This window comes from Sphaeramia orbicularis, chromosome 22, assembly GCF_902148855.1.
Source record: "Sphaeramia orbicularis chromosome 22, fSphaOr1.1, whole genome shotgun sequence".
NCBI classification, from domain to species: Eukaryota; Metazoa; Chordata; class Actinopteri; order Kurtiformes; family Apogonidae; genus Sphaeramia; species Sphaeramia orbicularis.
Window position 1 is genome coordinate 31,795,472 of NC_043978.1, and position 23,302 is coordinate 31,818,773.

Consider the following 23,302-nt stretch of genomic DNA (forward strand, 5'->3'; position numbering starts at 1 on the left):
AGCTTTCTCTGTCATTTTTCAGGTAATCTACAGAAAAAACTAAAGGAAGTGTTGGACCAAGAAAGAGTCAAGCAGACAAACCTATGTAAAACGACAGATTTACATATTTATATTGATCTTTAGGCAAATTTGTCTTAGCCACAAATAGTCTTTTCCTTGTTTCCTTAAGTTAACTAGCAGCTTAGTTTTACACAAAAAGGTATTTATTTTTCATCTAACACTCACTGAGTATGTTTTATATCTGTATTAATGTGTATGGATCACGTTATTAGCTTAATGGGAAACACATTTCTGCAAGGATGAAAGTATTTAATGACACAACCAGCCAGTCTGTTAGCAACTTTCTTCATCTCCAAGTTTTTTGTTGAACCAACTTCTTTTTAGCTTAAGAAACACTCTTATATCTTATCTCTGGATAGTTGAATCTCATAAGCTCATACATTTCAGCTGTGGGCGGCCTCAGCAGGAGCCAAATCCTCCATATCTGCCGTTTTCAGCAGCATATCGATCCCCGATACAGCCAGCGCACAACCTTTCCCCTGTGCCGGCGGAAAGTTCCTGCTCTCTCATTGGAGTACATTAGGCCAAATCTGCTAAAGATCTCTGTACAGAATAATGGAGACTTATCACACACACAGGATATCCACTAAGTCTCCTGTACTTAAGCACTTTGTTAGGATCCACTGCTTAATGGAGCTATTGAACCCTGTGAGGAGCAGGAGTCCGGAAACCACTGCAGGCTGGCACAGGGTTTTATAGACCTGGCATGGACGCCACATAGAAACGGGGGTGGAAGAACAGTTACTTCTCCTCTGTCTAGCACCTCAAATTTGAGCACTGCAGGGCAGAAATTCTCACATAAACACCATCAACTTCACCTTTCCTTGTTGGCTGCATCAGGACATGGAAATCCTCACTTTAACTTTACAAAGGCATCCATGTTAACTCCAGTTTATGCCTCTCCTTAGTGGTTTTCTCCAGCCCTGGTGAATATATATACACAACTTTTAAGCATTCTATTAGTAATTATGGTATAAAAAAACAAAAACAATTCTGCCTGCTGCACAGTAATAACATTTAATCTGTTTTCAAGCTGTGTAAATCACAAGCAATAAGGCAAAAATAATTAAATCATGCGCCGGGTTAACCTTCATAACAGTGTCAAGAAGTAGGGAGAGACATTTCAATGTGAAGTTAAATATATACACATACAGTACATTTGAGTATTTATTATAATTTAATAATTACTAAACATATACTCACATTTTTATGCTTTTTTTATTGAGATGGGGACAATGCACAATATACATTAACCTTAAAAAGGAGAGATGTAATGTGCCAGGTTGTAGCACTAGTGCTAATTTCCACCTGCAGTCCCTGGGTAGGCTGATGTTATCATTAAAAAAAAAAAAAAGAAAAGACATTAATAAAAACTAAAACATTCAAAAAAACAGTAAAAGAATGCATTTCTGTAACTCCATCTATATAAAATATTCATTCACATCCAACCATTCACTTTTATTGGTTCCACTACAGGAAGATTATTGTCACACAAGTTTCGTTGTGTTTTCTTGTGCAAAGACAATAAAATGTCTTTTATGTATAATTATACTAAATATGTTTTCTTGGGAGTATGTTTAATAAGAAAAGTTGTACTGTCAAAAACCTGCCCCAGTTATGGATGACTGATTCTTCCAATTTCTTACTGACAAAGCTGAGATGTTTTATTTATTCTACAAAGTGTTAGCAGACTGCAGTAAATGCTGCTAAATAACATTTGTGTCTTTAAAGAGATGTTTCCATTTTTAGGACATAAACAGATGCTTATTAATACTTCAAAAACACAAAGAGATCTCAGCCAGCGCTGGTTTCATCCAAACCCTGTACTCAGTTTTTTTTAGTCAACCCTTCCTGTGTCTTGTCTCTGCTAACTCTGATGTCAGGACAAAGCAATTCATAAAAGAGGTCCTGGCTGTCAGGACTGTCAGTAAACAAGCTCAGTCTGCAAACATTTGCTCAAAGAAGCAAGACCTGCACATCCTGAATCTCCTTTTAAGGCAGCTTGCCGGCTGCTCCCGAAGCCTCCAGAGCATGTCTCTGACCGAGCCAAGTTTCCCCCGTGATCTTTTGACAAAAGAGGCTGAAAGGAGTGCTATGTGTGGGATGCCAGTCTCTCTGCTATGAAATGTGGTGGGAGGGAGATTCAAGTCTGTCTTAGTAAGGACACTGCTGTGAAAGCTACTACACCCTTCATTCTGTAGCTTTTAATTTATTTTTCTGGCACATTTGAGAAACTAAAAGTGGTGCAGTTTGGGTTGGTTCACTATAATCAGGTTGACTAGGTTGGTTTTGATATTATATAACCCATAGTAACACTTCAGTTGTGATTATTGTGCATTTCTCAGCTATAGCCATTGCATACTGCAGTTCTTTGCATGTTGCTTCCTATTCTACTGTATCCTCTGCTTTCCTACACATTTACTATTTCTACATTATAATCATGGTCTTACAGGTATAAAATGATGTCAATAATGTTCATATTCAGAGAAACTGTAGTTTTATTCAGTCAGTGACTCACATTGTTACTCTCATTACCTGCAGTTATTTAACTAGAATGACATAAACATGAGTTAAATGTTAACACGTTACCTCATCTGTAAACCCTATTCTTATCAAACAGATTTACTTTGGCTTCCAAGAGCTCATGCTACTGCACAACATCATCCATTGCTACATATTTTACTATTGTTTTGATTGACTGGTGTGTCGTCATTGAAACACTGTCAATCATGCATTATCAGTGCAGTGGTGAAGATGGACAGACCATGTTAAACACCTGTTATGTCATGGATCTTCTTCCAGTTTAGGCCATTTTCAGCATCATGGGAGCTTTCTGTATGTAGGTTGAGAGCTTAGCACCATTCTGTACACTGCTGTTCTATAAAAAGACAGTGGTGCAGGGAGAACGGTGCCCCTGGGAAACACACCTGTCAACAGGTACACCATGAAATGTCCTTGTTACGAATAAGCTCTGCAAGTTGTCTCTGTTGCTCTCTTGAGTCCCTCCTAGAAACAGACATTAGATTATTAATCTCAGTACATTTTGGTGACATTCACAGTGACACACAAGCCCTGACAGGGTTACAGAGATAACATCATACCTTACAGAAGCAAGGCGCATGCTTGAAATATTGTTGCTGATGTATTACTTCATCTCCAAAATGACACATGAGGGAGATTTTGAAGCGCTTATGTAGGCAGTGGAGATAATTGCCTGCAGTCAAATGTTGGAAGTAAATCAAAAATATACACCAACTAGCCATAATTTACATAATGTAGATCAATGATTCCCAACAGGGGGTACCTCTACAGTTGACAGGATTTTCTAAAAATATAAATCTATTTGAAAACAGGATAACAAACTCATGTTGTGTTTAGTGAATGTCAGTTGTATCTCTTGAACACTACATCTAGTAATTTGGAGCACATGAAATAGACACTTATCTACATTTAATGTTTTTATGTTTCATATCATCACCTTCCTAAATTAAAATCTTAATTTTTTGACTTTTTTTTTTTTTTTACCTAAATCATCGCCTTATGACACTGGCCACTTCTGGTAAAATTGCCTACATTCTCATTTGAGCAGATCATGTGATTCTACCTTGTAAAATAATTGTATATGCCAAGAGTGTGACTTAGGCCTGGTTATTTTTTTTTTTGTGTTTCCTGAATAAACTGAAAAGATGACTTTGTCAGTTATTACCCTGCCCCCCAAAGGGGAGGCAAGGGGTATTGTTTTTGGTTCAGTTTGTTTCTTTGTTTTTAACACTCTAGCAGCAAAACTATTGGTTGAATTCATACCAAATTGAGTTTATAGATTGCCAGTTACCCAGAAAAGATGTGATTACATTTTGGAAACAGTAGGTCAAAGTTCAAATTTTTTTTAATGAATTTTTAAATTTTTTTTTCCCCATTCACTTATAATGGGTGAAATTTCACATGTCTGTAACAGCAAAACTATTGGTTGAATTCTTACCAAATTGTGTTATAGATTGCCAGTGATCCAGAATGGATGTGATTACATTTTGAGAAAAATAGGTCAAATTTTTTATGAATTTTTAAAGTATTTTTTCTTCTCTTTTACTTATAATGGTCAAAATTTCAATTGTCTATAAAAACCTCAATTTTGTTTCAATTTATTTCAAACTTGGCACACCTAGAGGCTATTGATATGCTGACATCAGCTGGATCGATGCCATAATATACAATATGTGCGAGGGGCGGGGTTTGTTGTGCCTGGCACCACTTGTTTTAGAAGGGTGATGATATAATAAGCTAAATGTAACAGATATGCTAAAAAGTGGATTAAAATGTAAGTTGACAAAGCTAAAATAGTTAAAATTACAGGTGACATGAGATGGGCAGGTGAAATTAAAGGCTAATGATAAGAATTGATTTGTATGAAGAGTAGATTCTTTAATGTCAAAAATCTAGTATGTGTTGTGGACTAGTAAATGGTACATAAACTACTCTGATCTCATTATTGGGTACAAGAAGATAAAAAATAAGCTGTGAACTCTTGATGGAGATTGAACTACCTAAGGTCAGAGTCAATAGCTACAGATGCTATTTCCACTCCAGTCTGCATCTCATCTGTTTTTCCCTATGCTTGCCTTCGTCATCCAGGCGGAGACAGCGGCCAACAGGATCTGCAAGGTGTTGGCTGTCAACCAAGAGAATGAGCAGCTGATGGAGGACTATGAGAAGCTGGCCAGTGATGTGAGCACACCCCATCTTTCCTCTGATTCTCCTGCACTTCCTCTACCCCTCACTCTCTCTCTCTCTCTCTCTCTCTCCCCCGTTGTCTCCCTTACCTCCACATCCCAGGGGTGTTTGTGCTCATACAGGTGTAGAGAGACGGTAGATAGAGATAAACAAGCCCTTAGACTCACATAGTGGTACATTCAGTATCTTACTTGGATTTTTCTGCAGCAACGAGTCAGGATTTGCTCATTTATCAGCCGGTGTTCTGCAATTTACTGAAAATTAGTAATTAACTATAGTTACTAGTTATTATCATCATGCACTGCCTCATAGAAATAACATTTTCTTTATTCTTTCTTCTCAGCGCACACACAGTTATCATCATACCCATATTACCGCAGTGAAAAGTCATTTGTGATACAATAAAATACAGCAGATATGTTCCAATAGTTCCTATTACTATTCACTCACCATCCACTTTATTACCACTTTGTTACCAGGTGTACCTAATAAAATGGCCAATGAGTGCATATGCTCATTTGTAGTGTGTTCAGAGATGCTTTTCAGCGTACCTCATTTGTGATCAGAGGTTGTTTGAGTTATTTTTGTCTTTCTTTAATCTCGAACCAGTCCAACCATTCTCCTCTGACATCCAGCATCAACAAGGCCTCTCTGGATATTTTGGATCATTATCTTCTTAAGTCCAAGCGATGGTTGCATGCTAAAAAAATCCCCAGTTAGATTCACAATTAATGAAATACTCAGAAAAGCCTGTTTGGCATCAACAACCAAGTGATAAAAAAATCACTTAAAATACCTTTCCTCCCTATTCTAAAGCTTGTTTTGAACGATCATCGAAATGCATTACATTTTTGCCATGTGATTGGCTTATTCTATATGCGTACAATGTTGCCCATAAAGTTGGAATAAAACCGTTTTGACTTGTTCTCATGAAATGACTGTGACCATGTGATTTGTTCTTGATAGATGAAGTGTAACTGGGACTCAGTATGTAATCATTGGGCCTGGTCAAAGGTTAATACTGATGTGTAAAAAAAAGAATAAAGAGTCTGAAAACAAAATTATTCCAACTTTATGGACAACAGCGTATATTCGATGTACTTAATAAAGTGGCCGGTGAATGTAGTTTACCAGGCCACATCGACATAGCAAAGCAAAAGAAGATTTTTTTTTTCTCTGACCTTTAAAAGGGAAAAATAATTTCCATATTTCCAACTCAACAAGCTCACATTGCTCGAACCACTGTGTGTGCCAGTCTAATGCTGATTGATTTCTGAATCACTCGTTCAAAGTTCCATCAATGTTAGATCATAAACAGGCGATTAGGGGAATGAGCTGTGTTTGTCCCCCACAGTTTCCCACTATTTTCATGCACATCAAAAGCAACAAGTTATGAGCCGTTTACATTTTTGTAATGATACTTGTGTTATTTACCAAAAAACAAAATGATTGTATTATTTATTACAGCTACATGCAGTAGAGTTACAGTAATGTGTTACTTTCAATAGCTTTTACAACCTCTTTCATCTATATTTCAGTTATTTATGACCTGGGTAGCTTTGGTTTCAGCTCGTGACTCAGAAAGACTTGAAATTAACTCAGTAGGTCACATCTGAATGTTCTAACTGAACATTAAAGGCATAAAAAACTATGAAAACACTTGATCATATTATAGTGAAGCAGCTTAGAGTTCAGTTTCTGCAGGTGTCGTCAGCACGTACAAGTAAAATCATTCAACTGTCTGTTTCAAGCTTTAAACTTAATAAAACTAAAAGTTTACTTTTGAGGGAAGTAATGATAAATGTCCCTTAGCAGTGCCACTTAGTAATTTTCTTAAAGGAGTTGTTAGTCTTAAAATTTATAGGCTTTTACAAAGACAGCAAAAATTAAAACTGCGCACATTTAGTAGGAAATATGCCAAACCTATGAAGTTTCAGAAGATTTAATGAGCTACATTTATCAGAGGAAATGAAGAATAAAGCAGTTAACTAACCAATTATTTCAACCTCTATTCTTCTTTTTTTTGACACAACTTCTAACATTAATTACACCACAATACCTCATTATTTCCCTCTCTATTTTCTCTTATTTGCATGATTCTCCTATGCCTATCCATGTTGGTGTTTATCCTCCGTCGCTTCCTCTCATTCTCATCCTTCATTACGACACACACACATACGCACACACTCACACACACACCACTGCAGCTGTTGGAGTGGATCCGTCGTACCATCCCCTGGCTGGAGAACCGCATGCCTGAAAACACCATGCAGGCGATGCAGCAGAAGTTGGAGGACTTCAGAGATTACCGCCGCCTCCACAAGCCACCCAAAGTGCAGGAGAAATGCCAGCTGGAGATCAACTTCAACACCCTTCAGACCAAGCTGAGGCTCAGCAACAGGCCTGCCTTCATGCCATCAGAAGGAAAGATGGTCTCAGTAAGTTTCAGTCACTTGTGAAAGAACAAACCCCCACACAAACATTTTAACAGATTGAATGTGACAACACTGGGGCTATCCAAACCTCAAGACAAGGAAAGTTTTTGTGCAACTTTGATGGAAAACGGGAGCCAGAGACTTACCTCAGCTCACTTTAATCCTGTTGCCATAAAACATTTGAACCAATTTTTCTGACTGGTTGCTTCTTTGTTGCTTGTTTTGCTGAATAATAACATTCTGTTTTATCATTTCACATATAAAAAACTTTTTTTTTTTTAACTATTTGCAGTCATGAGGTTATGGTTGTGATTTCTGAAGTATTTGCATTCACCTTATTCAGGATATTAACAATGCTTGGGGAAATCTAGAGGGAGCAGAGAAAGGCTATGAGGAGTGGCTCCTCAATGAGATTCGCAGGCTGGAAAGACTCGACCACCTGGCGGAGAAATTCCGCCAAAAAGCAGCCATCCATGAAGCCTGGACTGAAGGTAGGGACTGTGTGGAAGAAGCTGTTCAGTGTCTGAGTAAAGGCATCCAGCATGCTTTTGGTTTGTTTGTTTCACACCTAAATTAATTACTTATCGCATCCAAAATTGTAGCACTATTTTGGTGACAAAGTGGATCAGTAACTGTAGACCAGTGTTATGTCTACTGGTTTTGCCCCAGTATTGTACAGTTTTAGGGAAGTGTTATGGTTATTAATAAAACTATATATTGACAGTCAATGAAAATGCATCATCCTGAACTGTATTTTTTTTACATGCAGTTTGTGATGTCTGATGGGGTTAATTGTGTTCATTAACTCTAGACACAGTATTATGAGTGCTCAAACCAGTGGATTTCACACTTCATTGATTCTGTTTTTATCAAAAGTCAAAATATACCATTATTAAGATTTGTTATTGGTTTAAAAAGTAACTATTTAAAACAACTCTTTAAAAATGTTATGTGCAATTATAGACGAACGTTCTGGCAGTAACATGCAATGACTCTTATGGATTGACTCCCTGCCAATCAAATCTTTTAATATGTATAAAATACTTTTAATTGTGCTTCAGAAACACATGGAAACAAAACTGATGTAGTAAAGTTGCAAAAACAAAATTTGTGTCAGTACCAAAAGTTTTGACCCCGAGTGAATATAAAGCTAATCCTACACTGCAGAAAAGGGTGTCTAAAAACAAGATAAAAACACTAAATCTGAGGAAAAAGGTACTCAAAACAAGTGACATATCTGTCCATTCAGCAAGATAATTTCACTTGACAAGATTTCTTGAATTAAGATTTTTAAATCTAGAAATAAGCATGTCTACAGATGTATGAAGACTTTAAATGAGAAATTAACTCTTAAAACAAGATAAACAAGTGGTGCCAGGCACAACAAACCCCGCCGCTTGCATGGATTGTAGCTTATTTTGGTATCAATCCAGCTGATGTCATCATGTCTGTGTGTGCGGTGATGTCATCATATCAATTGCCTCTATATGTGTGTCAAGTTTGAAGTGAATTGAAACAAAATTGATGTTTTTAATAAACATTTGAAATTTCGCCCTTTATAAGTAAATGGGAGAAAAAAAGAATTTAAAAAATTCATAAAAAATTTGAACTTTGACCTACTTTTCCCAGAATGTAACCACATCTATTCTGGGTCACTGACAATCTATAAACCCAATTTGGTATGAATTCAACCAATAGTTTTGCTGCTAGAGTATTAACAAACAAAGAAACAAACAAACCAAACCAAAAATTATACCCCTTGCCTCCCCTTTGCCTTTGGGGGGGCGGGGCAATTATCTAACACTTCTAAATTTAAGTTTTTGTTTTCTCTTGATAAGAACCAAATAATTTGCAGTGTAGAAGCTGAAGCTAAAATACAGTGTAAAGGAAGCAACAATTTGTACGTATGTTGTGCTTAAAACACAAAGAACATCATCATGCACTTAGTATGACTGAGGCTGGTGCATCCCACAGAACTGCAGCACTAACTGTGTTGCAATCAATCTACAATTGTCAGATTTGTCCAGCGCTGCCAGGCCACAGCTTCTGTGGATGATAAGCAACATCCACAATGGGCTCGTGTCAAGATGCTGTGTCTTATTTTTATTGTAAATCAGAAGTTATATAGTAAAATGTTTCAAAATTTTGAAGGTGATGCATTTTTTTTGACTGTCTGCATATTTATGTTATGCATAGAAGTCTACCTTGGTAATAAATGGTGAAACTGTGTTGAGAATAGACTGATATTTGATGAAAATCCTCTTAGAAGCCTGTACAAAGGCCATCATGTAGAGCAATACAAGATGAATGGTGTAAAATTGTGAATGCTGGTGTGTAAAACTAAAAACTAGAACTCTGTATGAAGACAAATATGACTGAACTTGTGAATGGTTTTTAGCTTGACTTTTCTCTCCCTGTAGGTAAGGAGGACATGCTGCAGAAGCGGGACTACGAGACGGCCTCTCTGTCAGAGATCAAGGCCCTGCTGAAGAAACACGAGGCCTTTGAGAGCGATCTGGCTGCACATCAGGACCGTGTGGAGCAGATCGCAGCAATCGCACAGGAGTTAAAGTAAGAGACGATAAACAAGAGCAGACAGTGGAGATGTGCATTTTAGATGATAAATCAATACAGTCTAAAATAGAGTAGAATATACTAAAGGCAAGAGTGGAAACATGGTGTTTGTTCAGTTAGAGACTGGTTTAGAGGATGTACCCGGACTAAGGAAGGATTAAGGGTGAATGTTTCTGTGCTGTGGCAGGATTAGGTTTTCTCTTTCATTCTTTTATCTGTCCATTATTGCTTTGGTGCCCCTTACCTTAAATGAAACAACAACCTCTGAGCTACAGATACACCCTGAAAATGACAAATTCGACACAGACACATGGCTTTTTATGTGCCATTTTCTTTAAGGGATTTGGTCATTTTATTACCATGACACACTCCCTCATGCAGATGTGCAGCTCCCTGTACTCAGCACCACCTAAAAACTACATAGCTGAACACCCTGGATAACCTCGACCCCAATTCCACAGTGATAGAGGACAGTGCTGCACTTATCTATATATCCAATGAAGTGTGGAGATAGTTGTGGCTACATGCGACTACAGTTGGCTCTAAATCCAGGACATGTAGTTGATTGAGATAAATGTGTTGATTAATGACTGTCTCCTTTTTAGTGACTCTGTTTTTCCATAATTGTATTGATCACCTTTTTGTTTGTGTTGTTGTTGGTGGTCTCCAAATGTTTTGTTCTTTGTTGTGCTCTCCAGTTCTTTTTTTTTTTTTTTTTGACAAGTGCCTTTTTATTGTCTTTTTCAGTTATAATACACAAATATAAAAAATAACATAATAGGTACATCAGTAAGTACAAAAGGGCACTTGAAGAAATGCATAATATGCAGGTATTAGTGCAGTGTTTTTCAACCTTGGGGTCACAACCCCACATGGGGTTGCCTGGAATTCAAATGAGGTCACCTGAAATGTCTAGTAATTGATAAAAATATGAAAAAAAATTACTAATAAAAAATATATGGTGAGTTAAGAGAGACAATCCCAATACATAAAAGACATGACAAACTCTGAAGCTGAAACTGAAGCACTGTGGTACTGTTTATCTGTCAAATGTTCATTGTGGTCGGTTTCAGATGCTGTAGCTCTTTCATAATTCATAGTTTGAGTTTTTTGTTCAGTATTAATTGTCAGCCTTGTAAATCCAAGCTGGACTGACTGTACATATCCTGACCAAGGAAAATAAAATTCTACCTTTGTGCACCTGGCTTTTCTGCCTCTGTCCATAATAATATACATTATATAGACTAAATGTCATCTAAAATTAACGTTAACATAATATAGCAAACTGTTTCATGATCAAAAAGCAAATTAATTTTTGCAAAAAAATGTCTTTATTATGAATATCTTGGGTCGCCAGAAATGTGTGATGTTAAAATGGGGTCACGAGTTAAAAAAGGTTGGGAACTACTGTATTTGTGGTATATTTTCCTAGTTTGGAAACTGACTGTTTCTCATCATGGCTTATGAAGAAAGAAGAAGAATTACAAACATGTTGCAGGCATGTACATGTACGGGTGGACACAGTTTGTACCCCACATAGAGTGCACCCGTGTTGTAGTCAGTGATCTTCAGAAAAAAACAAAAAATACAGTAGACTACAAAGCTGTTATGAAATCGTCCCCCTCCAGAATCTCTATAAATGAGCCCAAATTCTTTGCAAAATAAAATAAATGTAAGTCTCTCTAGGGCAAGGCACTGCAGTAACCCCTCAACCCAAATTCACTTGCTTGGTCTGTGAACAGACTTCCACAACATTGCAATTTTATGTTTAGCAGTTCATTTTTTAAAGAAGTTTTGAGCGTAGACTAAATTGCAGTTGATGAATGAATGGAAGAGTGAAAAGAATTGTATCTTAGAGATGACTCAGAGAAACCCTGAAAGGCTGTGAATGCTTCACACCTGAAAAGCATGAGACCAGGTTGACAAAGTCAAAGCAGGATGCAAAGTGCATCTAAGAAAGATGTTGATGACTAATCTGTGGTCTTTCTGTGCTTCAGTGAGCTGGACTACTATGACTCCCCCAGTGTAAACGCTCGCTGCCAGCGGATCTGTGACCAGTGGGACGCACTGGGAGCTCTGACCCAGAAACGCAGCGAGGCTTTGCAGGTGAGACCTGGTTAAAAAATAGGCCCTGGACTAACTTTATAGAAGACTTTTGTTGTTGTTGATTTTCTTTTCCGTTTTTATCCCTCCCTCCTTCATGGTGCTGGTTGGAGCAGAAATAATTATACATTTAGAGATGAAAGCAGGCTCCCACACAGTCTGAGCTTGTGAAGAGACTACGTGGTTTTCCAGGCTCTCACTGGCCTTAAAATCTTAAAGAGATTTTGTTTTTTATTATTTATTTGTAAAAAATATTATCACCCAAATCCAGCTGTATGCTTCAGTTCTGTGGAAAATCTCTTTGAACTCCCTCAAGAACCCAGTGGCCTTTAAAAAGTTTAATTTAACTTATTGACCTGTGTTTTGTGGTAACCTTGTTTTTTATGCCTAACAGAGAACTGAAAAGCTGCTTGAAACCATCGACCAACTGTACCTTGAGTTTGCCAAAAGAGCGGCTCCATTCAACAACTGGATGGAGGGTGCCATGGAGGACCTGCAGGATACTTTTATTGTCCACACCATTGAAGAAATCCAGGTGAGTGCAGACGTCAGCAATTAGAACTTTATCTGACACACACATCCATGTAGACTTATATCTGGGTTAGACTATATAAGGTATGCTTGGTAACAAGTACACAACAGATAAAAATGAACAGAAACTGCACATTATAATTTAAGTTACAAAAACTCTAATTTACTCTATTTTTTTTACTGGATTTTATGAATTTTCCTCATCTTGCTTTTACCCTGCTGTGTACTAATATGCATTTATTAATCGTGAAGTAAAAGGTACTATTAACACTTATGGGCTCATGTGTATAATATCAATTAGATGTATAGCTGAAAAAGTGAATTATTTACTTTTGTGTAGAAGTTTTCTACAGATGTTACTTCTTTAAGGTCTGTAGTTTTATCTATAGTGTTATACAGAAATAGTGTCATTGAAATACTTTCACTTCCTGAAACAGCATTTTTAAGATGTAAAACAATAGGAAAAGATCATACCATGCAAAAATAACAGCTTATATTAATTCTGATAATATCTATGTGTGGGTAAAGATATCGGGAAAGACCTGATAATTGGCTGAATGTCACTGCTATATATTGTTGTTTTTTTTGTTTGCATTATTATTGTTATTATTGTGAGATAACAATACATTGGCTAGTTTACAGTCTGAGAGGAGACCACAGGCTCTCGTTGTTTTCTCTATTTACTGTTTTCACAAAGCATCATTACATGTAAATCAAGAAGAGGAAGGAAGCCAGTTTCCATTAAATGTAGAAATGAAAATAGCCTTGTTATTTTGCTGTTTTGGTGTATATTTTAAAATGATGTATTTGTGTTTTGTGTCTCAGGGATTAAGTACAGCCCACGAGCAATTCAAAGCCACACTGCCAGAGGCGGACAAGGAGCGCCAGGCCATTCTGGGCATCCACAACGAGATCGCCAAGATTGTGCAGACCTATCATGTGAACATGGCTGGCACCAACCCTTACACCACCATCAACCCACAAGAGATTAATGCCAAATGGGATAAGGTAATGAATCAGTAACACACAAGGAAATGTGGCCTTACATGATTTCATGTGTTTTCTGCTGTGGGAGGGAATCTGTCACTGTCTCACACAAACAATGAACAATTTGAAAGAAATGTGCATATATTTTTGGTGGTGGCTCCACAGCTGTAGTTACAGTGTGACTACAGCCACAGCCAAAGTCCAAGCAAATAGATTTTCTCACAGCAGACACTTGTTCAGGTGACATGGATAACATTAACAATGACTTCATTCCATTAAGTTGTAAGTCCAGTATGTCTGTAAACGTCTGCCTTGAAGAGTCTAGTGAAATGCATTGGTTCACATGCTCCTCCTCATGAGTGTTTTTCCCCTACAAGCAAATACTGCTATTGTACAGGCTCAAATCTTACTTAGTGTTATTTTGTGACTCTTTAACAGCAGAGTATTATCCTGTATCATAACCTTTGATTCACTGGGTGTATCATGCATTGTATCATAGTTTATGTCTTTAATGTAGATACAATGTGATATTTATTATAATGCAGTGCCAGTGATACATATGAAACATTATGGTATATTTTGATAAAATGAGATACAACACTTTCTGATTCAACATGATTGGATTTAATGTTTCTAAATATCAAAGGCATAGCAAATGTTAATAGTTATTATAAGAAATAAATCAGACTTTACTGAGGCAAAGATGTCAGAAATAATTCATATGGATTTCATCCCATATTGTATCCCATGCACTTCACTATTTACTCAAGCCTTTTTTTTTTGACAGTTTACTGATTCAAATCAATGAATCTTCCCAGCTGTAGTCAACATTAAACTGAATGTCGTGCCATTCTTTATTAGATCTGTGTAATGTAGTAATGCTGGCAGTCAACTTATTAGATTGCTCAAATCTCACATTCAGCACAATACAGACAAAACCATCTGTTTCATTAGTCATTGCATGGCTGCTTTTAGAAATGTTTGTATTTTGTTTCTTCCTTCAAGGAGATAAAGATATGAAACTTTTCTCATGCTGATAGTTATAACCCTGGCAGTGAATTTAAGTGGCCTTTGGTCTTCCATTAACTTTCAGTCAGAGCGAACATCAAGCATCACGTGACTGGAAAAGAAAAAGTTTTGTATGAAGTATCAGATTTTGTACTTCACCACTTCTGTCCCTCATTAAAAGAAATACTGATATAAAATAAAGAAATGATATAGTGTTGCTGAACTGCAGAAAGATTTATTCCATGTAGAGTAGTATGCAAATCAAGTAAAGTTTTGCCTTCATTCTAAGTTTGATTGTCACATTAATAGATGAGTGCTGTTATTAACACATGTCTTTTCCATTACCCTTGTGCTGCTGTAGGTCAGACAGCTGGTGCCTCAGCGCGACCAGGCTCTGATTGAGGAACACGCCCGGCAGCAGAACAACGAGCGTCTGCGTCGACAGTTTGCCAACCAGGCCAATGTCATTGGGCCCTGGATCCAGAACAAGATGGAGGTCAGTGTGAGCTCAGCCGACATTCAGATGACTAAATTACAAGTTCAGAATGAGGCCAGTGTGGTGACGAGTGCAGGGCTGCGTTCAGTCTGGACTACTTGTGTATAATTTAGTTTGGGCATGCGGGATGTGTGGGCACTTAAACACTCTAAAATCTAAAATGTTTTAGGCCTTAAAATGTCTTGAATATGATTTTGACAAGTCTTAAAAATGTATTAGATGATAAAGAATATTATATTTTTATATATTTTTTAAATTTAACTCAAAGGCTACATTCAGACTGCAGACAAATGTGGCCCAAATCTGATTTTTTTGCCCATATGTGACCTGTGTCCGATCTGTTAAAGACAGTTTGAACAGCACAAATCCAATTTTTTCAAATCCGACCCACGCCACTTCCATATGTGGTCCTAAATCCGATATGTATCAGATATTTTGCAATGCAACTTCAGTCTGAAGCGCCATGTCACATTTATCCAACCTTTATGTCATTGAAATGCAACAAACGTCCCAATTCTGCGTCCCAGGAGGAGGAGTGGCGGGAAATCATATTTACTTCCATAAACACAGTGCATGTCTGTGTGGTCACATATTATGTCAGGACCTCTTTTATGCATGTGGGTCACTTCAGGGTCGCATTCAATTCATACTCAAAACTGATAGAAATCGCATTTAATGTGTAATATGAACGAGCACACAAAAAAATCGGATTTCACCAAAAAATCCCATTTTTGCATTAAGACCTGCTGTCTGAACATAGCCTAAGAGACTAAGAAAGTTCTGCAGTGTTTGGATCTATACACAGTATCTAAACATCAGTCATATTAAAAGGACTGAAGACACTGGTGAGGTGACATTTGTAAAACATTTAAGTATCAAAAGGACAACATTTCTTGCGTTACATAATTTAGATTTTCACAATTTTCTCAAAAAGGGGTCATTCATGCTGATGTTCCATGTGAAACAGGTCTTAACAACAACCTAAAGGTCATTAAAATGTCTTAAATTTAATGTGTTGAAACCCCGAGAGAAAACATAATATAATATTAACCCTTTAGGCGCCAAAGTCCCAATATTGCAACAAGCAACATAACTGAATGAAAAAGACAGCTTTTTGAAATCTTGATACCAAAACTGAATATTAAAAAAAAAGAAAAGAAAAAAACACTGTCACATTTGTATGCATGACCAGGTTGTCAAATTAAAAAAAACACAAAATTGGCAACACGTTTAGCTCCGTGTTGAGTTTAAGATTTTGATGCTTTGATATTTTTTAATCTTCTACTAACACTTCATTCACGTTTGTGTCTTTGCAGGAAATTGGCCGCATCTCAATTGAGATGCACGGCACACTGGAGGATCAGCTGACACACCTACGCCAGTACGAGAAGAGCATTGTAAACTACAAGCCAAAGATCGACCAGCTGGAGGGAGACCACCAGCTCATTCAGGAAGCTCTCATCTTTGACAACAAGCACACCAACTACACCATGGAGGTAAAAGCAGACTGTAACATTAAATAAATCCATGCACAACAGGCAACATACAACAGCCCTAACCCTAACGGTTAGCACTCACAGTGTAAAGGTGATGTATTGGTCTGTTTAACTGCAATTCATGCTTTATTTTATGTGGAGGGCTGTGTGATCATTTCAATGTCACCATAAAAACAAAACAAAGTGTGACAGCAAGTTTATAAAACTACAGGGAAGTATTTAATATGAAACTTTCCTGACAAGGTAATTCACCTTCCACTGTGTAAAAATGACAAAACTTGAAAACACAGCATGTCAAGAGAAAGCTTAACTACATCACCAAAAAGTATTTTAGAATTTGTCAGAGAAATTCAGCACAGCAGCCGACCCATTTCTAAAGCTGTTGAAATGTCTGAGGCCTAAGGTAAAATGTCTCACACCCCTCATTTCTTGTCATTTTTAGTAATTTATGCAAATGTGCTGGAGTAAAGTATTCATTCTTTTACATGGCTTTTTGTGCTCTGTGTCTAAGATTAGTCATGGTTGCTATTAAAACAGAAGAAAAACAGTAGTATGTCTTTTATCTAAATGACAGACAGTTAGGAGTGGGGCCAATTAAATTAACTATTAGGTTTGCTCTGAAGTGTTTCTCACAGGGTGTATGAAAGGAGTGAGTGAGAGTAATGAGAATGTAGAACAGTGTACATGTGATAATAACATACAAAAAAATACCATAACTTAATGTAAGGCTGTCTGTAACATTCCAGCTTAAATGTTAGAAATGTTTCTAGGACTGTTGTTGAGAGCATTATAACTTCTAACACCAAAAAAATTTTTAAAAATTGGAGAATTATGATGTTAGGTTTTGTGATACTGTACGATTTCTCAAAAACACTGTATAGATTTTAAGCCAAAAGTGTCTGTGCAAAGAATTGTGGCAGGGAGCAGTTAATTTTGTGCAATGTTTAAATCCTTGGTTATTAGATTAATGTAAATACAGATCCCAGTCTTTGGATTGCACAGAACTATGTGAACACACTGGATATATGAAACCCCTGTATCATAATACACAGTGTCATATTACCAGTTACATGCCAAAACACAGCCTTATTTCAAACATAACACGTTGTCGTCATCTGAGACATACTGTACAAGTCATCTTGTCCAGACAGGGTAAAACCAAGTTCACACAAAGCCTAGAGCCCAAAAAACTCAAGAGTCTTATTACATTTGACTGTAAGTTGTCCTTACTGAAAGTCCCCTTGCCTCGCGGCCTCTTTCCTCTGCAGCATATCCGCGTGGGCTGGGAGCAGCTACTCACCACCATCGCCCGCACCATCAATGAAATCGAGAACCAGATCTTGACGCGAGACGCCAAGGGCATCAGCCAGGAGCAGCTGAATGAGTTCCGGGCTTCCTTCAACCACTTCGACAGGGTCAGTACTCACAGTGAGTCACAGAGAGCAGCGGGGGGGCAGTATAGTCAGCTCTGTGGATCTGATGCCAGGGGTTGGCAACCTTTAGTATCTACAGACATATATGTGCCCAGAAGCCAAATAAAATATATGTCCAGTCACAGAAAAATATCTGAGCCCTTTAAACTTAAATATCAGAGCTTGTCTGCTTTAAATTAGCCAACATCAGTATTACAAATGGGTTTGTTTTACCATAAGGCAGCTACTCTATGGTACGATATAACTTTACATTTCCCTTATATTTGTAGATTAATTAGATTTTCTGCTGCATTTTTGAAACTACAACAAAGAAAACAGTTAAATTAAGTTGGTAATTGGGGAATAAAAACAAAAGTGATGAATTCACTGCCATGTGTAGGCTTATTTAGAAATAGCTGTGCAGACAATTATCTGTGCAAATGAAATGAGTAGCCCTGTTAACCTCACAAATGTTACAAAAATTTGCAGCTTTTAACATAATAATCCCATAAATGTAAAAACTTTCCCACAAATGCAATAACATGTCTACTACAAGCGTAATACTTCATTTCCCACAAACTTAATAATTATTACTTTTGTGGGGATTTATTACGTTTGTGGGACGCTAAAAATCTTCATTTTCCAAAATTGTAAGAATTTCCCACAAATGTAATAAATTAGTACATTGCATACATTTAAGTAATGCATGCATGAATATTCATTCATCTTTCTTTTTCTCCCCATTTATTCTTGTCCTTTGGATACTCGCCTTCTTAGAATGATCAGATGTTACTGTTACACCACATGGTACTAATTCCAGATTAATAGGTGTTTAATTACAAATACAAGTGGAGGAACAAAACAGAATGGGCAAAAATGTTATAAAGGTTTTATTATAAAAGCTTCAGTATGAACTGGATAAGATTATGAAAACAATGGAGAGGGTAGGAGCACACTGTGGGAAAATGAAGTATTACATTTGTGGTAGGTGACTGTTATTAGATTTGTGGGAAAGTTACTACATTTGTAGAATTATTACGTTAAAAGCTGCAAATTTTTACTACGTTTGTGGTTTATTATGTTTGTGGAGTTAACAAACCCAGACATAAAGTAAAAATAAATAAATAAATAATCCATACAGTCAGGTCTGTAAGTAATTGGACAGTGATACAAATGTAGTAATTTTGCCTCTGTACACTACCACAGAGGATCTGAAATGAAGCAACCAAGATGTAATCGAAGTATGGACTTGCAGCTTTAATTCAACGAGTTTAAGAAAAATATTCTATTAACCATTTAAGAATTATAACTGCTTTAAATGTAGTTTTTCTATTCTCAAAAGTAATTGGACAACTGACTACAGAGGCAGAATTACTAAATGTATGTCACTGTCCAAATACTTGTGATCCTGACTGCTTTTGTCATATGAATAATTAATAAATCAAATTTTTGTTTTTAGTTATATCAGCTATGCATTTTTTACAATTGAATCATATAAGAAGGACTTTACACCTACAATAATGAAGGTGTGAAAAAATGCACTAGATATGTGTGTAGTTATGGCTACCCCTGGTTAATAGCGAATTAACATGTTGTCAAATGAACCTGGAATAGAAGGTGTTATGTTATTGAAGATGGGTTTAATTATTTCTATTGTGTGGAGTCACAAGTTTGTCTTTTATACATTCAGACTGCGTTGACAAAGCTAAGAAGCAGAGGTGAGACTATTTAAGACAGTTTGCGTTCTGTCATGCTGCCCGAGGTGTGGCGAACGGCAATCCTTTAACTAGGCAACACTGTGTGTGCAGAGCGTACGGTTTGTGTGGACTGTCTAGTGACCTTAACGCTTGGTTCAAAAGGGAGTTACAGTTCAGTGGCACAACATTTATCTTCCAAAGCTCAGGGGCTCTCAGTCACATAAAGGAAGATGGCAGCCAGAACCAGCCTTATGTATCAGGTATATTTTTTTTTTGGTAGGAAATAGAAGAATAACTACGTTTAACAAAAACAGAGCAATGTAGTTTATAGCAAAGTTATATATGGAGCTGTACAATGTCTTTCCATTGATGGCTGTTTCTATAAACCCAACCCCCTCCTGCCTTTAGAACAGTCTTTATACTCCAGCCCTCAGTGTGTCAGGAACAACACCAATTATGGATGAGTTTTTATTTAGCTCTCCCTGCAGTCTCCACCATTACCTCATGCATTTTTCCAGAGCTGACCTATTGTTAATCAATACTCAAGGTTGACAGTTGCATCCACAGGAGGCCAAGTGTAAACCTGAACCTGTTTGTGCCTTTGTTTCACATTTCATAAGGATTAAGCTTCTGCCACTGCAAGCCACTGTGGCATTTCTCTGTGGATATGTGGGAAAAAAACAAGCAAAAACAGCAGATAGATCTAAGGAATCAGAAATGAATCCATGATCAATGTGATGTAAGTTAGTTTAGGAAAAAAGTAAAGTGGAAAGGTTGTCATGGAGCATTTCAGTCTGACTTTGTTGGAACAAAAATCTTTGCCAGAGCAGAAATAATTAGCTGATTAGTTGAGTACAACATCAAAAGAAAGTTCACTCTCATTAAATTTGATAGATTAACCACTAATCAAAAATGATATTACATTTCTAGTTTGACCTATTAAAGTACGGTTTGCTGCATTTCTCTGTTTTATTCTTATTATAAATGACTGAATTTGGGTTTCATGGCATGGGTTTTATATCTAGCACTTTTAAGCAGTCACCTTGGACATTTTATTGGCCTAATCAGGAAAAAATGCTGGCATACATCTGTCCAAAGTACAGATGTGTAAAGCCTACATTTGTGAACCAAAATACTGTGTTTCATATACAGTTGTGGTGTTTTAACCCCTTTGCTACTTTTCCTTACACAGTCGGCAGGAGGTGGCTGAGGTGGATGGTGGATTTACAAATTCCAGGACTTTGCCACCAGAGAGCAGAGTCTGCATCCTATCACTGGAAAAAAAAAAAGATCATGGTTTGGGTTAAATGTCACTAAAGAGTCATTCATTATTACATGTTTGCCTAAATCTTTTTGTAACCCAAACCAAGTGCTGTCAGGACCTAAACTTAAACGTAACATGGTTGAATAGTGTTATGAGATGTTTAAAGTATCTTGGTTCACAAATAATGACATTATGCATGCAGTATAAGGTGTTTGTCCAGTAACATCATTTTATTCTGGTGATTGTTTGGTCATCAAATAACCAAATAGTCAATAAAATGTTGGACTGCTAAAAAGTACCTGATTCACAAATCCCACTTTATTAAACCTGACTGAAAAGTGCTCAAGGTACTAGTACATTGATGCATATTTTGGTTCACAAACTTACCTATCTGTGATTTGCATAATTTTTGAATATGCTAGAATACGTCATGTTAGTTTGGTGAAGGGTTTAATCGACTAAAAGCTAACAGATTGATCAGTGATATAAACGAAACAGTAGTTGCAGCTCAACCCTGGCTGAAGTCTTTCTTGTTTGCCTGTACTAAAAAGGTAAAGACATACCTTTGCATCTCAGGAGAGCATATTTTGTGTTGTCAAGTACTTGTGCGATTGACGATATGAATAACCTCACCACAAGGCCCTGTAGTCTGCCTGCCACTCTGCACATTAACGCCTTTGAATGCCCTCGCCCAGCATGGCAGCAGTGCTGCCACCCTATGTTCACCTGCCAGATCCTAATGAATATGCACTGTGTTCTCTGTTTTCTATCTCTTGTGCATGACCCTCCCTTCACCCCCTCACCTCCTTCACCCCTGTGCATGGTGCACCCCACCCCCCACACCTCCTCCTTCTCCCCCACCACCAACACCACCATCTCACCTCCTCCTCGTCCTACCTTGTCCATCCACCCCCCCACCCTCCTCACCGTCACTGACACCGCTGTATGTGTTGCTGCATGGCCTGTGGCCCCCGACGCCTCACCTGGCACTGGCCTCCCACACCCCAGGACCACTCGGGCACTTTGGGCGCAGAGGAGTTCAAGGCCTGCCTGATCAGTCTGGGCTTCGATATCGCCAACGATGCACAGGTATTTCATAGCAGCCACACCCCAGTGGTGAGAATTTTAACCTGTTTCTTTTTTTTTTTCTTTTGCACCTTTCCCTCTTTGTACTATCCTCCCTCCCCCAACTCTCCCTCTGTTTGTGCTCTTTTCCCTTCCTCTTCGAAAATATCTTTTGTAATTTCTATCTGGCAACTTCTACCTTGTGGATTGTTGCAACTCTCTTTCTAAATTCTGCTCTTTGTTCATCCTTTATCATTTCAATGATTTCCCCTCCCTATCCTTGCTACTTCTTCTCTTTATCACTCCTCTCCTCGTGGTTTCGTTTCCCCATCGCCTACCTTGTAGAAGAGAACAGGAATCATGGATGCTGAAGACTTCAAAACCTGCCTTATCTCCATGGGTTACAACCTGGTAAAGCTTTGAGCACACTTCAAGTATGCACATTTATGGTGTGTAAATGTTTCTGAGCAAAGTAAAAGGAAACCGTCTGGAACTGGTAATGAACAGTAGGAAACAGTTTTGTATTTAAAGGAAACATATCATGTTTGTTTTATAAAACTGTGGTTCATTTTAGAGTTAACGTTGAAGCAAGGTGTTACTGTATAGTAATGCTATTTACAAAAATCATAATTAATGCTGTTTAATGAACCAGATTAGTTAGACAATGCTGTATCTCCATAGGCAGAATGGATGTTTTCTGTGTGTTGCTGTGGAGAAATCACCACGGCAACCCAGTTTCACAGATCATCTTTTTTGTCTTCAGGGTGAGAATGAGTTTTCCCGCATCATGAGCATAGTGGATCCCAACCGCATGGGCATCGTCACCTTCCAGGCCTTCATCGACTTCATGTCCCGCGAGACGGCCGACACAGACACTGCCGACCAAGTCATGGCCTCCTTCAAAGTCTTGGCAGGAGATAAGGTAGTGTGTTGTGCTTAAACATCCGCAGAACAAAAGCAGACAGAAACTGGAATATTGAGGAGAGCAAAGACAAGATACTAAACAAACTGTTTTGGACCACTAGGGGGCAGAACACAGCCACACACAGATAGCGTTTGGGGTCATTCCATTTAACACCATCCAACTCTCATGGATGAAAGAAAAAAATCGCAAAGCTCTTATAGATAAATTTCTGAATTCTAAGTCTTGTAAGCTTGATCCACAGACCTACACCTCATCATTATGTGTATTTTAAGCCTCAACAGATACTTATTTATCACTAGGATGCACGTCAAAGAAGTTCTCTGGATAATTTTGGTATTTTGGATGTAAATGAAGATTTTTATAGCTGACTAAATATCATTTCAGAGATTTTATGATATTTCAGTATTCCAAAAAAGTGGTATTTGATTTTTCTTAAATGTTTTTTCATGGGAAAGTGTTGATATTCATAAAAGAGATATAAGTTTTGCTTCCTCTTGCTTTTGATAAGATGTAATAATGGC

The 23,302-nt window shown here is 37.5% G+C and overlaps 1 protein-coding gene across 5 annotated transcripts in view; it reads left to right on the forward strand.

Annotated features, from left to right (window-relative positions):
• The window catches only part of actn1 (actinin, alpha 1), a 94,389-nt gene that overhangs the window by 69,149 nt on the left and 1,938 nt on the right, over positions 1-23,302 (forward strand). For 2 of the 5 annotated variants that reach the window (XM_030126208.1, XM_030126209.1), the window contains exons 9-21: positions 4,690-4,782; positions 6,996-7,226; positions 7,567-7,714; positions 9,644-9,794; positions 11,795-11,903; positions 12,295-12,435; positions 13,257-13,439; positions 14,788-14,922; positions 16,239-16,418; positions 17,687-17,833; positions 21,800-21,880; positions 22,202-22,267; positions 22,620-22,778. In XM_030126208.1, the coding sequence (XP_029982068.1) occupies positions 4,690-4,782; positions 6,996-7,226; positions 7,567-7,714; positions 9,644-9,794; positions 11,795-11,903; positions 12,295-12,435; positions 13,257-13,439; positions 14,788-14,922; positions 16,239-16,418; positions 17,687-17,833; positions 21,800-21,880; positions 22,202-22,267; positions 22,620-22,778 (1,824 nt within the window). The remainder of the gene's footprint in view (positions 1-4,689; positions 4,783-6,995; positions 7,227-7,566; positions 7,715-9,643; positions 9,795-11,794; positions 11,904-12,294; positions 12,436-13,256; positions 13,440-14,787; positions 14,923-16,238; positions 16,419-17,686; positions 17,834-21,799; positions 21,881-22,201; positions 22,268-22,619; positions 22,779-23,302) is intronic. The other 3 variants (XM_030126213.1, XM_030126212.1, XM_030126211.1) reach the window with 2 other exon arrangements.